The sequence below is a fragment of the Bombyx mori genome, chromosome 18, assembly GCF_030269925.1.
Source record: "Bombyx mori chromosome 18, ASM3026992v2".
In the NCBI taxonomy this organism is placed as follows: Eukaryota; Metazoa; Arthropoda; class Insecta; order Lepidoptera; family Bombycidae; genus Bombyx; species Bombyx mori.
In genome coordinates this window covers 13,627,140-13,644,279 of record NC_085124.1, presented here as the reverse complement: position 1 = coordinate 13,644,279, position 17,140 = coordinate 13,627,140, and the positions used below count along the sequence as shown (strand labels likewise).

At 37.4% G+C, this 17,140-nt stretch overlaps 1 protein-coding gene across 3 annotated transcripts in view; it reads left to right on the top strand.

Annotated features, from left to right (window-relative positions):
- LOC101744177 (uncharacterized) overlaps positions 1 to 17,140 on the top strand; it is a 108,045-nt gene that overhangs the window by 66,398 nt on the left and 24,507 nt on the right. For all 3 annotated transcript variants that reach the window (XM_038017315.2, XM_012690922.4, XM_038017316.2), the window contains 2 exons: positions 6,882 to 6,997; positions 9,712 to 9,852. In XM_038017315.2, the coding sequence (XP_037873243.1) occupies positions 6,882 to 6,997; positions 9,712 to 9,852 (257 nt within the window). The remainder of the gene's footprint in view (positions 1 to 6,881; positions 6,998 to 9,711; positions 9,853 to 17,140) is intronic.

The window sequence follows — 17,140 nt, the reverse complement described above, 5'->3', positions numbered from 1 at the left end:
ATCTAGATTTTTTTAGTAATCTCTCGGCGCATTACATATGTGCTGAATCAGGGTCTAACCAACATTTACCTTACCAATTTGACACCTTCTTCTATCAGCCCACAGACGCCCACTCCTAGACATAGGCCTCCCCCAAACCCTACCACAAAGATCGGTCTTGTGCTGTTTTGACATCAAATGCTTTGATACTAACGTTGAAAGCTGCTGCCAACTCAGCGGTAAATTGATGGCACAATACGGCACAAGCGGCACCTTACTTACTGGTGGCAGGGCTTCTTGTGAATCCGCACGGGTAAGTACCACCGCCCTACCTATTTCTGCCGTGAAGCAGTAATGCGTTTCGGTCTAAAGGGTAGGACAGCCGTTGTAACTATACTGAGCTCTTAGAACTAATATCTCGAGGTGGGTGGCGCATTTACGTTATAGATGTCTATGGGCTCCAGTAACCACTTAACACCAGGTGGGCAGTGAGCTCGTCTACCCATCTAAGCAATAATTTTTTTTAATAAATTGACTATTGTCAACTTCCACTATTGCCTTTCATTGGTCGTTGGAGACTTTAGTTTTCGAGCGACCGCGAGGTTAATTTTATAGATCAAAATTTGTCGGATATATTTTTTAAGCCAATATCGAGTCTTTGCAGTGTTCAATCCGCACAGGTCATCAATGCTCTGAGCCGTTTTTGTGGATTTGCTAACGCGACGAAACTCGTTTTCCATAAACACTGATATTTTTATCGCGTCCGTATTGATGAAAAAGATAAAAATATAGTGAAAACAAAAAACTAATCAATAAATAAATGACTGAATTTTAAAAATTGAATCCCGGTTTTTTTTAAGTCAAATTCATTTAAGCTTAGAATTTATCGCCAACCATACATAAATTAGTTTTCAAATGGTCAGTGTTGTAAAAGAGCAAATCTATAAACCTATTCTGATACCAATAACGTGCCGTTAAGCATAACCAATTTATATAATATTTGAGTCGTCTATTATCAAAGGTGGCAATCTGTGCATTTGGACAAAAAAATGTTATTGATATGTCAATACAGATTGATTTGAATATAATCGTCTCCTTCAAAGAATACGGTTCAAAACCTGCATTAAATAAAGGTTAATACTTAACCTGTTCTTTATCTAAGATGCCGTTCAGAAGAGTTTTGTGACTGCCAATGGAATACAAAGTCAATAATTCGTTTTTCTGATTTACCAATAATTGCCCAAAAGTCACATTGCCGGCTTTGATAATAGTCGACTCATTTGAAGGTTTATTATGCACAAATATAATGAAATATTGGGTGAATAAGGCAACGCATATTGGTGAATCCTACCAAAACTTATCGCACAACAGCAACTGTATTTCGTTCACGGCCTAACACCCACAATTTCTTTGAAAAACAGGTTGTGCTTTACGCAATAAATGAGAGGCTCTATTGCATTATAGTGGGTTCAGTGCAGTCTGTACCCGTAAAGCCTTGTTCGGACTAGGCGAGTATTTTAGTCGAGTACCGAGTAATTTAGTAGCTAAATGTGTCTGAGCACCAAAAATTTAGTAGAGAAGGCTAGTAAATAATTTAGTCAAGTCAATCCATTTTGTTCTATTTTTTCGGGCGAGTACCGAGTAGTTTAGCCACTAAATTACTCGGTACTAGACTAAAATACTGGCCTAGTCCGAACAAGGCTTTATGACAAGAACAAATTACGTGACAATAAACTAACATTAAGACTAGAAGCATTACTTCGAATCTAATTTTTGCAAATATAAGTTCACTAGCCGTACTCACCCGCTTTGCTGAGCATTTAAAATTAACATTATTATTTATGGTCATTATTATTAGGGAGTCCAACACTCATATAAATATTAGCCTATCCTTGAAGTAGATGTATTTTCTACATGGATACCAAGTTTCAAGTCAATCGGATGCATGGTTCAGTAGTTATAACGAAACATCCGTAAAATCCGTAGATACGAGTTCATGAGTAGTTTTTTTAAGTCTCAATGAAAGTCTCAATCTCAAAGAAACTATAACTTTAGGTCTAATGCAAAAAAAATGGCTAAATAATCCAATACCAAATGGCCACAAATAAATCTACACTTTTATCTGATATGCATAAGAAGTGTGGTCGATTTCTGAGTTAATAAATCGTTATAAACATATTTAGATTCGCTAAATTCGTTAATTTATACGATGATATTAATCAACATTTTATTATTCTTACCAAAGGTTAGAATATTTAGCGTATTAGATAAATTTAGAGGTTACTAGTTAAATTATAAAAATTACCTACTTATAAAGACAGTTAAATCGCCCCCAATGACCATTTGGTTTTGCCGTGGTCAGGGGAAAATATTGTTTGATAATATTGAGGTCATCGCATTTATAGAACTTAAAATAACGAAAGCTGTTCAAAACACGAAGGCATGCTCCGACAGATGGGAAACATTGACGATGAGGTCGAGTGCACCTGCTGCTTAACTAATCTCATGCAAGGGAATTTAGATCATGTGTTTCTCAGCTTAAGGTAGTATTCGCTTGATTTAAAGAAGACTTGGATATAAGAATTAGAGCAAGCAAAAATGAGACTTTCTTTTTATTTCAAAAGGTGTAAAATACCTTGAAGTGCGCCTGTGGGTCTGTCAAACAATGGGCTCTTTGGATATATATTTTTGTTAGCTAGTTTACGCAGGAAATGTTGCCACTATTATCCACCTAGAAAAAAGTGGTTAATAATGTGGATTTCGCTACCCATCTTCGGAATTGAGGTCGAAACCTCAAACACTATCCACTCTTCAAGATATTATTACTACGTGAAACATATGAACAAACTGGTAGAGAATGCTTTCGACATTAGCTCTGCCAGTGTAGATAAATATGTACATAAAGTGTAATAAGTAAATAAATAAAAATCGGGTATTACTGTCCTTGTTGTATTTCTTTTGTTTTTAATTTTTTATTATTATTAATAGTACTGTTAAATCTCTATTGATATATTAATGTAATGCATGCTGTGATTGCCTCTAATTAGAGTTGCAGTTATCAATTGCTCTATACATGTCAATGTTACTTTATGTCTTACTGTAAACCCTGTCGGTAATCCTTAAATAAATAAATAAACCTAACTACAATATATTTAAAAAAAATTGGCGGTATCTTTAAACACAAAGCTGTTCTTACCTTCTTATAATTCCTTTCCCTCATAGTTCCATATAATTTTAAAGACATTTGTGAGCATGTGTTAAGTATATGTATGGCATTGATTTGATATTCGTATGATCATGTATACACAAAGTGTCTTTATACGAGACACGTAACAAAACGTCTTAACCATACATTACCGTAGTTGAACCATACATTTTTTTCCCATTCTTTCGCCGGTGCCAAAAAGGCTATTTCAGCCAGAATTTTGCAATGCTAATCGCTCTTATGAACCTTGATGTTACGGTTCATAAAATCGGTTCACTTCGTCACATTTTATTTATTAAGGCCGCAAATAAACGGGCACGACTCCATTATATACGGTTTTTAGCTTCGATACATAGAAATGTTTATTTGTATTTTCCCACAGTTTTAAGATTCTCTAGGCGATTAGTCTGAAACGGCTATTGTAATTTTATTATGTTTATCTGTCCTCGTGACATACGATGAATTCTATTCCAATAAATAAGCGAAGTGATTGAAGCTTTTGCAACGGATATCCCAAAACCTACGATTGAATGACTGTTTCGTGCCAGAAATTTTGACATTGGATATTGACACTTGTCGATGCGGGCTCGCAATACATACCACTAATCGTCAAGGATATGGGCATATCGTGATGTAAATATACAAATAGGAGCAGACGTTGAAAAGTGTAGTCATGAAATTCACCAGAAAACCCATAGTCTCCTCGCTTCGGTTTCCTCAATGTTGAGGGTCTGAACCCCCTTCTCGCAACAAGAGTTTATTGTGGATCATTCTATGCCATTTTTCCCTATCTGTAATGTATGAAAAACAGCCAAACAAACTGAACTGTCGGTTCGTTCTTTTGTCGTCTATTTCATGTACATACATGAACAGTCGGTTAGTTCTTTGTTGTCTGGTGCGTGTATGTCTTTTAGGAAGGCATTGAAGAGATTTTTTAAAAAAATATTTATTGCTTAGGTTGGTGGACGAGCTCACAGCCCACCTGGTTTTAAGTGGTTAATGGAGCCCATGGACATCTACAACGTAAATGCGCCACCCACCTTGAGATATAAGTTCTAAGGTCTCAGTATAGTTACAACGGCTGCCCCGCCCTTCAAACCGAAACGCATTACTACTTCACGGCAGAAATAGGCGGGGCGGTGCTACCTACCCGTGCGGACTCACAAGAGGTTCTATCACCAGTATAAGAATGACTCCCAGTCACGTTCGTCCTCGTTCAAATTCTTTTCTTTTGTTACTTTTCGAATCATCTGTCAAGTCTATGTCTAGTCGTTGTAGGTTATATGTCCTGTCAAAGAGGTTGCAAGCAACGAAACAAACTATTCACGCCCAACTAGTCCTCCTTAAATTTTATTACAGTTAATTTTCTTCCTAAAGCACCCAAAATCGGCCAAAACTTAACCGATTCGAAGAAAAAACACGAGCGAATTGTTTACGAACAAACAAACATAAAATCGCAGCTCTAAAAATTTATAATCTAAATAAAAAAGGATATACATGTAATTAAATTAATTAAAAGCAACTGTATTCCTGATTTAGTGCGACTGTATTCATTATGTGATAAAGCAATGAGATAAGACGGGACTTCATTCTACAGGAAATGAACGAATGATTATCTCCGTTGAGACGGAGACTGGTCTAAGTCATAGGATTTTGGCGTTAGTTACACTAAAGCGGTAAAGTGGTACAGAAGGAAAGTTGTCTGACTTCGGTGTCTGAGCAGTAAACCGTTTCATGACCTTATGTGCTTCTCAAGTCATTGTGAACATATCATAAGCAGGCATTTCATTTGAAATTCTGATAGTTTTCTGGTTTGAGCGATGCGCGCTTAATACGAACACACTAGACTTTTAAACATTTAAGACACGACGATTTTGATCTCATGCCAATGTCTTGTGTTTTGATTAAATATCAAGAAGTCACTCCTATTGTATGCAATAATATAAAGCTCCAACTGTGGTTTTCTTCGAGAAAGCGAAGTGGCACGAAAGCCCTTTTATCGTGTCCACCTTTAACTATGTTTCCGACCCAGGCGATGGGTCTACCCAGGTCAACCCAAAACCCACCGCCCTTTTTTTTTTTCGGGCCGTGGGCCGAACCTCCTACGAGGTCCCCGCGCATACGGGGCGCGCGGGGTATGTGAGACTCAACGATCTGCAGGTGTTGAGAGCAGATCGCGGGCCCAAGGATTTTAGGGCCCACCCACTAAACGACTCCCCTGCACTCTTACACCCGACGTCCGATCCTCTCCGAGGTCAGAACCCGGATGAGGTAGGGGGGTTACCGCGGTCAACACTACAACCAGACGGCGCGGCTCACCCCAAGGACGCCCAGCTTACGGAGCCTTCGAGGCGAATCGAAGGCTCTGAAACGTCGGCCGTCTCGGTACGGCAGCCCGTTAGGCCGCCCAAACAGTGCCGCTGGTGTCCCGGAATACCCCGCTGAAAAAAAAAAAAAAAAACCCACCGCCCTGACGGCGCGATGAATAACCTAAAGCGCAAAGCTACATTACGTGTTCTGTTAAAACAGTCTTCCACAGACCTAGGATATTCTACTACAAACTAGAAAAAAAAAAAACCCTACCTATTCGCTGGTAGCCTAAGGGGCTATTTCAGCTTCGCCCGGACGCGACTAAAATTGTATTATTACTTTCCATATTTCCCTTATAACTTAGACCAAACTATAATTATCGGAACAAATAAGTAAAGCAGCCGCATCCGCGTATTCATTATGGAGCAACAAAAATAAATAGAAAACTACTTTTACACTTCCGATGGCTTAATGCTATACTAATAAATAATTATGATTATGTCTCACTGTTAATTATGTTTCTTTACCGAAGACCGGACAAAGTGGAGGGGCTTAAGTAGGAAAGCGAACCCTAGCATTAGACCGGGAAACTGCTAAAAAGAGGATGAAGAATGTTTTTACTATTAACGTAAAACTCGGCTCGTTTTCAAAACTGCTGCTTTTGAGCAGCTATTAGTCTTTTGATACTATGGTTGTAGACCACGCTATCAGAAAACTTTTCTATAGACGACAAGGTGGTCAGTCTTGAGTGGTATTTTCTCAAATGTTTTTTATTCTTTACCATGGCAAAATAATTTGTAATTCGCCTTCTGATACAAGACAATCCCTATAAGACTCTGTAATGGTCACCGGAACCACTCCAGAATGTAAATCTATCATAATCTAGAATCGAAACGTAAATATCTAAGGGTAGCATTAAAACGCTACTTTGACAAAGCGGCGCGACACTGTAATCCTCTTATCATGGCCGCCACTAATTACATATCCGACCCAGGCGACGGGGCAGTGCGAAGCCGCCGTCGCCCAAAATGTCCTATCGGATTCCCCAGAGCTACTCTCAGTGCTTTTAAGCTCTCCGAGCACCAGTTAGCGAATAGGTAGGAAAATAAAAATCATCCTCAGCATGTAAACGTATTAATGATTAGCAGTAATGCCAGGGGCAGCGGCTTGCCCCAGGCTGCTCCTGGCATTGCTGAAGTCCATAGGCGACGGTAACCATTCAACATCAGATGGGCCGTATGCTCGTCTGCCTATAAGAGCAATAAACAAAATGAAAAACACAATCATACAAATTCAGATGACTGTTTCCTTTTATTAGCTTGGGTTATGCGTAAGATAAAAAAAACAAACGCTAACTGTGGTGACTTATGTCCATTTGTATCCGCAGGCACACTCGACAGTGTCCCACCGTATAGGATGCCCCCAGCACCGGAGGCGGCGCTGCCTGGAGTCCCAGCGCCTCCCGGACCTGCCGCCCTGCACACACACTCCGCAAAATTTCCTGTGAGTCTTTTACATATTTTGTATACACCTACATATGAATAAAATTGGATTTTACTACATACATATGAATATATATATATATATATATATATACGGTACATACACTAATATAACATTTTTTACAAATTTTTTTGTTCCCGCTAATCTCTGGAACGGCCGGACCGATTTTGATGAGACTTTCACTGATATGTAGCTGATGATATAAGGAGTAGCTCAGTACGACAATAACCGCGGGTAACATCGCGGGACTCAGCTATCTATAATAAAATTTAATGTTTCCGAAACTAAGCGAGGGCGGGTCGCTAGTTTAAAATATAAAACAAACGTGTTTTTAATTATAATAAGATTAATAAAACAAAAATAATACCGCTATCTACTCGCTCAAACCGCCTCAATTCTACACGCAAGATAGCAGCATCGGCGACTTCAACTGGAACGGCTATGTACATACAAATAATTTTAAAAATAATTTCTAATGGCTCAACGCCTTTTTTTTAATTATTAGGGATGTATTTGTGCTTATGTGTATGTTTAGACTTAGAATTATTGTGTTTCATAAAATGTGTTTACTGGCTACTTGAGAACGGTGAAACGAGTCATCAATTTGAGTAAAATTACTAACTCCCCAAATGTTATCTTACACCTTTAAACGAGCAATTCTTACATATTAATATATATGTATTTAATAATCTGAATCTCGGAAACGGCTCCAACGATTTTCATAAAATTTAGTATACAGGGGATTTCGGAGGCGATAAATCGATCTAGCTACGATTTATTTTCAGAAAATGTTGTTTTATTCGTGTTTTCAATAATCAACTCTTCTCGACATCTATTAGCGAATAATAATACTATTTTTCTTAATTGAGAGCAACTAACCGCTTTAAAGACAAAACAAGATGGCGTTATAAAAAAAATCGTCATCGTCTATACTAATTTAATAAATAAAAAGGAGGTATGGTTGAATTAGGGGTAGATAGAAAGCAGGGAAATACGTTTATACTTTAAACGTAAGCCCGACGTTTCAAATTATTGGGAGCAGTTTTTGTGGTCACGTAAGAAGATTTTGTGTGCTTAATAAATATTCACATATTTTTGCGCTCATCTTAGATTTATCGCTAAAACTGTCTTAACCATCTCTACGATTTATTTATTTTATTTTTTATTGCTTAGATGGGTGGACGAGCTCACAGCCGACCTGGTGTTAAGTGGTTACTGGAGCCCATAAATATCCACAACGTAAATGCGCCACCCACCTTGAGATAGAAGTTCTAAGGTCTCAAGTATAGTTACAATGGGGGCCCCACCCTTCAAACCGAAACGCATTACTGCTTCACGGCAGAAATAGGCAGGGTGGCGGTACCCACCCGCGCGGACTCACAAGAGGTCCTACCACCAGCAATCTAAGGTCTCAAGTATAGTTACAACGGCTGCCCCACCCTTCAAACCGAAACGCATTACTGCTTCACGGCAGAAATAGGCAGGGTGGTGGTACCCACCCGCGCGGACTCACAAGAGGTCCTACCACCAGTAACCACGATTGGCGAGTCCCTCAGAAAATACAAAATTCTACATCGAACAACAATAGATATAAAACCTTCACGCCTAACTCATTTTTCTATTGTCTTAGCGTGTACCATCCGTAGTTTCTATAGTTTTTGTACCGATGTCTACTGCTTCAGTGAAAGTGTTTATTGTTATTTCATTTATCCGATCGAAGTGACGTGTGATTGGATTTTGAATGTGCAGTTTCTTTTTAAAAGTATTGAATTTTACAAGTCGTTGAAGAAAGCGCTATTAAAGGTATGAGTTGCTAATCTTATTGTGTATGTGTATATTGTTTGTGTGTGTAATATTTTCAGTTTGGTTATGCCTCTAGCATCGATCGTGATCATAAGGTAACCATTTAATATCCGGTGGATCGTCAACATTTCGGGTTTCAAATGGAACAACATAATATGTTTTTATTTTATTTATTTATACATATTGTACACAAAAAGAAAATACAATAAAAACAGATTTAAAGAATGTATAAATACTATGTACAAAGGCGAGCTTAACTCATTCATGAGTTTTCTTCCAGCAAACCATTAGCAGGGAGAAATACGATGTATAAGAGGGGAATAGTGTACAATATAAAAAGTATTAAAGCATGACTTTTAAACAAAGCTTTAAAAAAAAATTTAATATAAAATGAAAAATACATATAAATAAACATACATAAAACAATAACTTAAATACAATTAAAGTGACAGGAAATGTTTCTTCATTTGACTCTTAAAAACTTCTAGAGAGGAACTAGCACGAATAGGTTGAGGGAGAGAATTCCATAATCGCACTGCTTGTATTGTGAAAGAGCCACTATAGCGACTAGAGCTGTGTATGTAGAGCTGGGTATGTTTTATAAGATGTTAAAATAGTTTACAAAAATTCAATGTGAATTTATATATTTCCAAAGTACTACTTTTTCTCAGTATTTATGTATGTAATTTGTATTTATACTCTCTCATAATTATCCTCTTTCATTAATATTTATATCAAAAAGAGAACGGTATACTAAATCATATTAAAAATGATATTGCCGATGGCCCCATAAGCTAGGTTTCCAAAAGATTTACAATTTCTCTATTAATACCTGTATTATACTCCGACCTGATGTTTGCATAGCAAGCAGTGGTTAAATGTCAGGTAATAACTAATTGTCTTCCTAACAGATAGAACGAGAAGTGATCTTATCTTCAGGAGAAAAGAATTCCAAAGTGCCAATACTTCAAGAGGCTCGAAAACGCGGCAGACTCGGCGCCGTGGCTCCCGACACCCCACCAAAAACACTCTCAGCCTGGACTCACTCGGAGGTATGCCTTGAGATGTTAAATCGCCTTGTAGCTAATAAGCATGTACATCAACAATTACTCTACTGTTAAAAGTGAGACCTTACAACTCATGTCTCAAGGTGGTTTGTTTTCTTTCCATAGTCCTCTGTTATATACAATTTATTCTCTCACTCCCTTCTATCACATGTCGCCTTTACGCAATCCATCCGTTTCTCCTTAGGTGTACCTTCTCCTCTATATCCTTCCACATTCATAGTTAACACTCTCTTACCAATCTCATTTTCATTTCGTCTCATCACAATGTCCATACCATCGCAAACGCGCACTTCTCAACTTCTCTATCACGGGTGCCACTTTCAGACTTCCTCTAATCATTCCGTATTCTATCCATTCCTCACCTACATCATCGTTGGAAAATATATTATAATGCCCAATACATATGTCGCTATAGACTTTATTATCTCACACTCTTTAGTGTTTGTTCTCTGTGCTCGCTACGAGCTCTCAAACAAGAATGTTTAATTTAAATTTTAAAAAACGATTAATCAGAACCTTGAAGATCGAGAGAATGATAACATAACAGAATCTATGCTATATATTTTAGTGTTGGCTTGTTTAAAAGTTGTTGTTGATTGATTTTATAGTGAGGGTGTTCAACCTTAAAAAAATGTCGCGGAGGTTGTGGTTAGTGACGTCACTGTTATTAAAGACAACGTGCACAAAGAATGACCCCCTGTCCCAATTACGCATTCCACACTACCTAACGTCCTACTACAAAATAGTTTGGAAGGTGTTCTGAAAATATTTGTTATCATCAGTTGAACATCGAATCGAACACCCTATTATTTAAGAAGATAGTTAAACACTCCGAGTTTCACTTTTCCGATTAATCAGTAAAGAAAGCCATCTATTGTGCGTTGATAACAACATAGGAAAACTTTCACGCAACTACAATGGCTGTTCAAAGTTTCTACTTAATCCTATAAACGATCTAAAAGACACAGAAAATGAGAATATACGGGTATAATAATTTTTTTAAAGAATTTGAAAGCGCTTTATTTTCAAAATTCCTTACGAAGTACGGGTGATTAAAACTTCATTACGAATGACGTCATTTGGGGCTAAAGTGGAATTTAACCACAGATCATCCTCCAATATACAATGATTAGCTACATATAACATCATTAGTTATTATTTGTGTTCAGCATGATACAATGACCTGAGGACATAATGCTTGAGAGTGGAAGATTGCGAAAAATTGTAAAATAAATAAATAAATTTGTAAAATAAATATATTGTGAGAAATTGGGAAGACGTGAAATATGAAAATTCAAAACTTTACGAGAAAACAATGGCCACAGTGTAGTCAATAAAATTAGCTATGAAAAAAACACTGTTAAGGTGACATCAAGGAAATTAGCTTCCGTTATATTTTATAGCTGAGCTAATATTGAAGCTTAACACGTATCTGCCCTTAACTAGGACATCGGATAACTGTAGCCGTTCAACCGTACTATAAATAAAGTCTTGTAACAAGCATACTAATATAAACTTCCTAATATTGACTTTATAAATAAATTTGACTGACTAGGCTATGCAGTGGTTAGCGCCCCTGCCCATATCGCGCAAACATTGTGTGAGGAACAGATTTATTGGCTCTTTGTCTGGGCGTTTATTATTTATATACATATTTTGTCAGTCTCAGATACTTATTACACAGGGAATCCTAAATTGGGGCCGGATAACCATGCATGCTTTTATTTTCAATAAAAAATAATAATAATGGCTTTGTGGTAGCATAGAATAGAGCCACCATATCTCTTCTCGGGCGTCGTAAAACGATTAAAGGATTTACCGAAGAATTGGCAGCAGTGGTCTCTGGATATCACATTGGTGATCGTCAGCATTTACTGCTGTAAGGACGTTTTGTAATAGAGGTTTATTATTACCAGCCTGCTTATAAATCCGCATTAATATATTCCGGCTTGAAGAATGGAATAGTTGTTAAAACTAGGATTTTCACCTCGCATCAAAGGATTGGTGGGGAATTCGCATTGTGATGACGGTAGGATTTTGTAGCCAATCAACACTAAGTAAACCACATAAATAAAATAAAACCATTCAAAATCGTATAGTAATAGTAAAATTTTGTGCAGCTAGGATTACAAAGTAAACTCATCTTAGATCAGACATTCAGCTGTAAATTTATCTCCGGCGCCGGCCATGGTGAAAATGAAAGATAAACTTTTTTTCTTCTTCACACACTAGTAAAATAGCCGAGTTCAAGGCCTTATAGAAATCGGCATACGACAATCAACTATCATAGCCAAAATCAGTAAAACAAAATTTCGTAACGTTAAATCTTCCCTACACAATCTTCGGTTCGAACATTGTATAGTGATTGTTAAAATAGCAATCACGAAAATGGGGTAACTCGAATGAATGACCAAACAGAAAATGAGCAACAGAGAGACCTAGTTCTTTTAATGACAAAATTACATTACACTAAAGAAATGTATTAGTAGTATGTTCTATAAAATAATATCCGTTCGACTAACGGGCTAAGGTAACACGCCGACCAAAGCACGCCGACCATATCATCTAGCTTCTCATCTCAACTTTATTAATATCGTATCTTTATTTCATCGTCCTCTTGGTCGATTTAGCAATTGTGAATTTTATATCGGGAGATCTGTGCCCAATTATCAATCAGATATTTCATGCAGCTGTAATTAGGAAATCGGAACCTTTTTGCCAAGTCATTCGGCTCCACTATCGGTGCTTTAAGTAACCACAAACACCGGTCACCGTTCTCGTCGAGCCCGTCACCTGCAATGAAGGGCTCGGCGTGTAAATTAATCCACAGACATAGCCCACTGAGTTTCTCCCGGATCTTCTCAGTGGGTAGAATTTCCAATCTAGTGGTAGATTCTGCGAAGCACTGCTCTTGCTAGTGTTAGTGTTAGTAACGTCGACAGGCTAGAATTCCGTGAGCTCACCCACTCGCTCTGTTACTTCTGACATAGCTCTTTAAGGTTACCAGCTTAAGTAGGAAAAATAAGGGACATTTTAGATAGTTTGGCCTTTAGTACTCAAGAATAATAACCCTTAGACTAAACAAATTCGGATTTCTTCTCCAATTATTTAATAGTACTTCGAGCCCCTTATGGCCAAATATCCCAGTATAGAGTATAACAGTTCCTTGCTCAGTACTTATAAAAGGAAAGAATCACTTTTTTCCCATCTTTACAAGAAAAAAACTGTTATAAACAGAGGATATTAAGTACATAAAATGAATCAAATGGTTTTGGTGACTCTTTACTACTCATTTTAATGTAATGTTAGAGACACGTATGGTAAAATAAAATCTAAAAATACTAAATAATAAATATGCTTATATCATCATGTTCGTTATATTTTCCATGCCAAAACCTACCATCTTGGTAAACCTGACTGGCTAAGTGAGCGTTGAATCTAACAGTATAGTTTTGTGCTTTGTAATGTTGGTTAGAAACTGTACGGTGGGTTCGGTACGGTATCGTAACGTTGTGATCGTTCGTTTGAAGAAAGTTGATCTTTCTCTTTAAATTATCAATAATGTTATATAATTTATAGTTATCTGGTAAAGAGAACTTTCCATATATTCATTTTATATTTTAACTACTAATCGATGACTGGCTGTTTGTAGGTCGCTGAACCTAACCGATTCATCAATGATCTCTCTTCTTTTTTTCCCCCTACCTATGCTGACAGCATTGAGAGGCTATTCAGCTTCACCCTAACATGTAGGTGAGGTAACCAGGTGTGTTGCTAACGCTGACCCTAGCAAGAGCACTGCTTCGCAGAATCTAGCGCCGGATCGGAAACGCGACCGACTGAGAATATCCGGCGAGAAACTCAGTGGGCAGTCGACAAACAATTGTAAGGCCTAGTGAAAAAAAAACTAGATATAAACTAATTAACGTATACTCGAAGGGGAAAATAGATAAACTAATGTTTTCCTCGGTTTTCGCGAATCGCGGACATAATTAGAACTACGCTACGTATATATCTCGCGTTTATTATTGTTTCGAATAACTTACAATTTTCGTGGTCAAAGACAACTAAAGTTGACATTAAGCTAACACCTGAGTGTTTTGGTACCATGAATTTGTTTTGTTGTTGTTGTTAGTTGTTGAATTTTATTTGTTTGTTTTTACGTTTCATTTCACGCATTCGACGCATGGCACTGAAACCAATCATGCACTGGCAATTGAATAGGATCATCATTGATATTGGAAAATTGTAGATTAAGCTTATTTAGCATAGGATCCTATTGAATCATCATTAATATTGGAAAATTGTAGATTAACCTTGTTTAGTATGTGCATAGATTAGTCCTTTAAAAATTTAGACATTATGTTCGAAAATTTTAGTTAAGCAAATTTGATCAATTTTCCTGTTACACAGAGTTTCCGCTCTTCTCGAAACTGACAACAATTCAAGTCCATTGTTTTTGAATAATTGGATTTGAGCCAGAAACTTCCGATGCAAATCGATTGTGACGCCGACATTGAAATGTCGAACAATTTATTACAAAAATTGTGGTTTTAAAACTAAAACAACGTGCCTTGCGTATGGTACTTGCTAAGTTGAATCTGTTAGCTCAGTGGCCCTGGTGACTTATTACTCTATTAATTATTATTAATTACATCTGCCATGAACTTTTGTCAATTTGTCAATGTTTTGTATTGATGATCACTTTGTTGGTGCGACTTAATAAATAAATAAATAAATAAATAAATTTACTTATTACTCTATTATATCTCTCTTATTACCCTAAACTTATCTCTCTTATTACTTACTAAACTTATTACTCTGTCTTGAGTAGTGGTAGAATATATATTAAAGCGTTCGTTTTTATGTCATCCACTCCTTGCCCTTTGTTTTTATCGTGCGGTGTTACGTAGCCTCTGGAGCCCGTACACCCATCTGGGGACATGAGGTCCACGTCTCAAACATACAATACAGCGTCTGCCCTAACTTTCTAGCCGGAATAAAAACCACATTTTCACAAAAGCGCTTTTAAAAATACATATTATAGACGCCGAATTAAGAAACCAAAAACACCTGTAACAAAATATATCATTATACGATCGTGTGCGCATGTCCACTCGTCTTTCTCGTGTCTAACGACCGTGACGACACTCGGTGAATAGCAATAAGTTCCTTGCCCTTAAGCTATTGTGTGGAAAACATGACTAAGGCATAAGCGTACACTTCAAACACATGGTATAAAGAGAACATTAAGACCACCGGAAAGGGAATAAATCAAAGAAATCGGAATATTAAGATAGTTTCCTGTTCGCGTTTGGATAGGCAATATACAGTTCAACCGAAACCATAGCTTTCTTCTGTACTAAGCGTCGCTAACGGATATAAGCAATGCCTTAATCGAACCGCGGCTGGTGACCGCAGCGGACTTTTCACAAACCTTATGAAGTAGGATATCTTATGGCGCTCGAAAGATACTGTGAATTTTATGGTTAATTGTGGTCAGCCTACCACCGCATCCCGTTCAGTGGGTCCAGCATGCTTAGTGCGAGTTTTTTAACGTTCTCGATAGCGTAAAAGTTAACTCAAATTTGTATGGAATGGCATCGTTTGCCTACGTTTGCTAGGGGCGTTGTTCCAACTGCATACAAAATTGGGTTAACTTTTACGTTATCGAGAACGTTAAAAAACTCGCACTAAGCACACTGATGGCCGTAACACTTTACACACAGAAAGAAGGGTTATATCAACCATCTGCGCAAAAAATAGAGATTGGCGCCGCTAACTATGTTTTATCAGATTGAATGTCACCATATAAATACAATGAAAACATTAATGGTCCTATGATAATACTGCAATTTAGTGGCAAGATTAAAGTAAATATTCGTAAGAGTTTCTTTAGCGAAAAATCTCAAAACTAAATATCTCTTTTAGGACTAATCTCTCTTCAGAATCGCCCGTCGTGGAAAGAGGTTGTAGTATCTCTGTGATGGTACCTGGTGGTCATTATTTACTGCACCTTTTGCGATGTTTCTCTATCCACTCCGATCGGTGCGAGAACATTCTACAAACCACAAACACAACACCTCAAACAGAGATTGCAACAATGTTAGTAATAGTCCACCAGACAAAGCTTCGTCCTTGTACAAGTGTGACTCATGTAGTTCTTACTGCATCCACCTAAGATCTATATTACATTGGCATGTTGATATAAGAAAATACGTGCCATTGACCTATTGAGTATATAGCGGTGCGTTTACATTATTTGATGTAGTGTAGTTAGATGTTATTAAAACGTATTCGCGATTCTGCTATATAAATAGGACGTTATAGGATTCTAAATTACAGAATTTACCATCTTCATGCATCGACTGATCAAAGATCGTCTGTACTACCGATATATATTAATCTGGAAGAGCATGATTCAGAAGTAATTTTTGTGTATGCCATTTGTTTTTATGAACTTGTACCTTCTGTATTTTTGTATTGCTATGGCAGCGGAAGGCTTAATTTGGTTTTAGGCCTAACATTGTTGATATTGGTGGGCAACGGTAAACTTCAATTAAACCGACTATATGATTTCCGATAGTAATATACGAGGTAGGAGCTTGTATATAAAACATACTGTTACGCAACACCATCTATCGTCGAATAGTAGAAACGAATACAAAAAGAACTAGTAAAGTCAAGAACGCTTGAAAAGTACAACGCCATCTATCGTCAAATGGCGGAAACACTTATCGAAAATACTCGACTTGTGAGGAATATTCTCGATAATTCTGGGGATGTCGTATAGACTATAAAAGCATTGCAGGGATATCACAAAGTCAGTTAGTAATCGGAACTACTGGAAGCGAAACAGCGAACGGATCACCTGAAGCGAAGCGGAAAAATGAATTGAGAATTTTAAAGTGTTCGTTAAGTGTTCTAAGTGTTAATACAGTCTTAATCCATACTAGGTACATTAGAATTTTTATTTATCCCAAACCCAAGCACGTAACAATACTATACACAGCAGATATGGAAATTACTACGACGATTGACTGACTACGAATTTCTATCTCAAAATATCAGGAGTTCTTTTTACTTCTGAAGGCTCTAGTGACTGCTTAACAACATATAGGCCGGCGTCTACATAATTACCCTAAAAATAAATTACATTTCAGTGCTAACAATAGAGATTCCAAGCGAGCTATAACAAGGCCACAATCATCATCATCATCATCCTCTTGCCTTTCTCCCAGTCGATTCCAGGTCCGCCGCAACATGCTTTCTC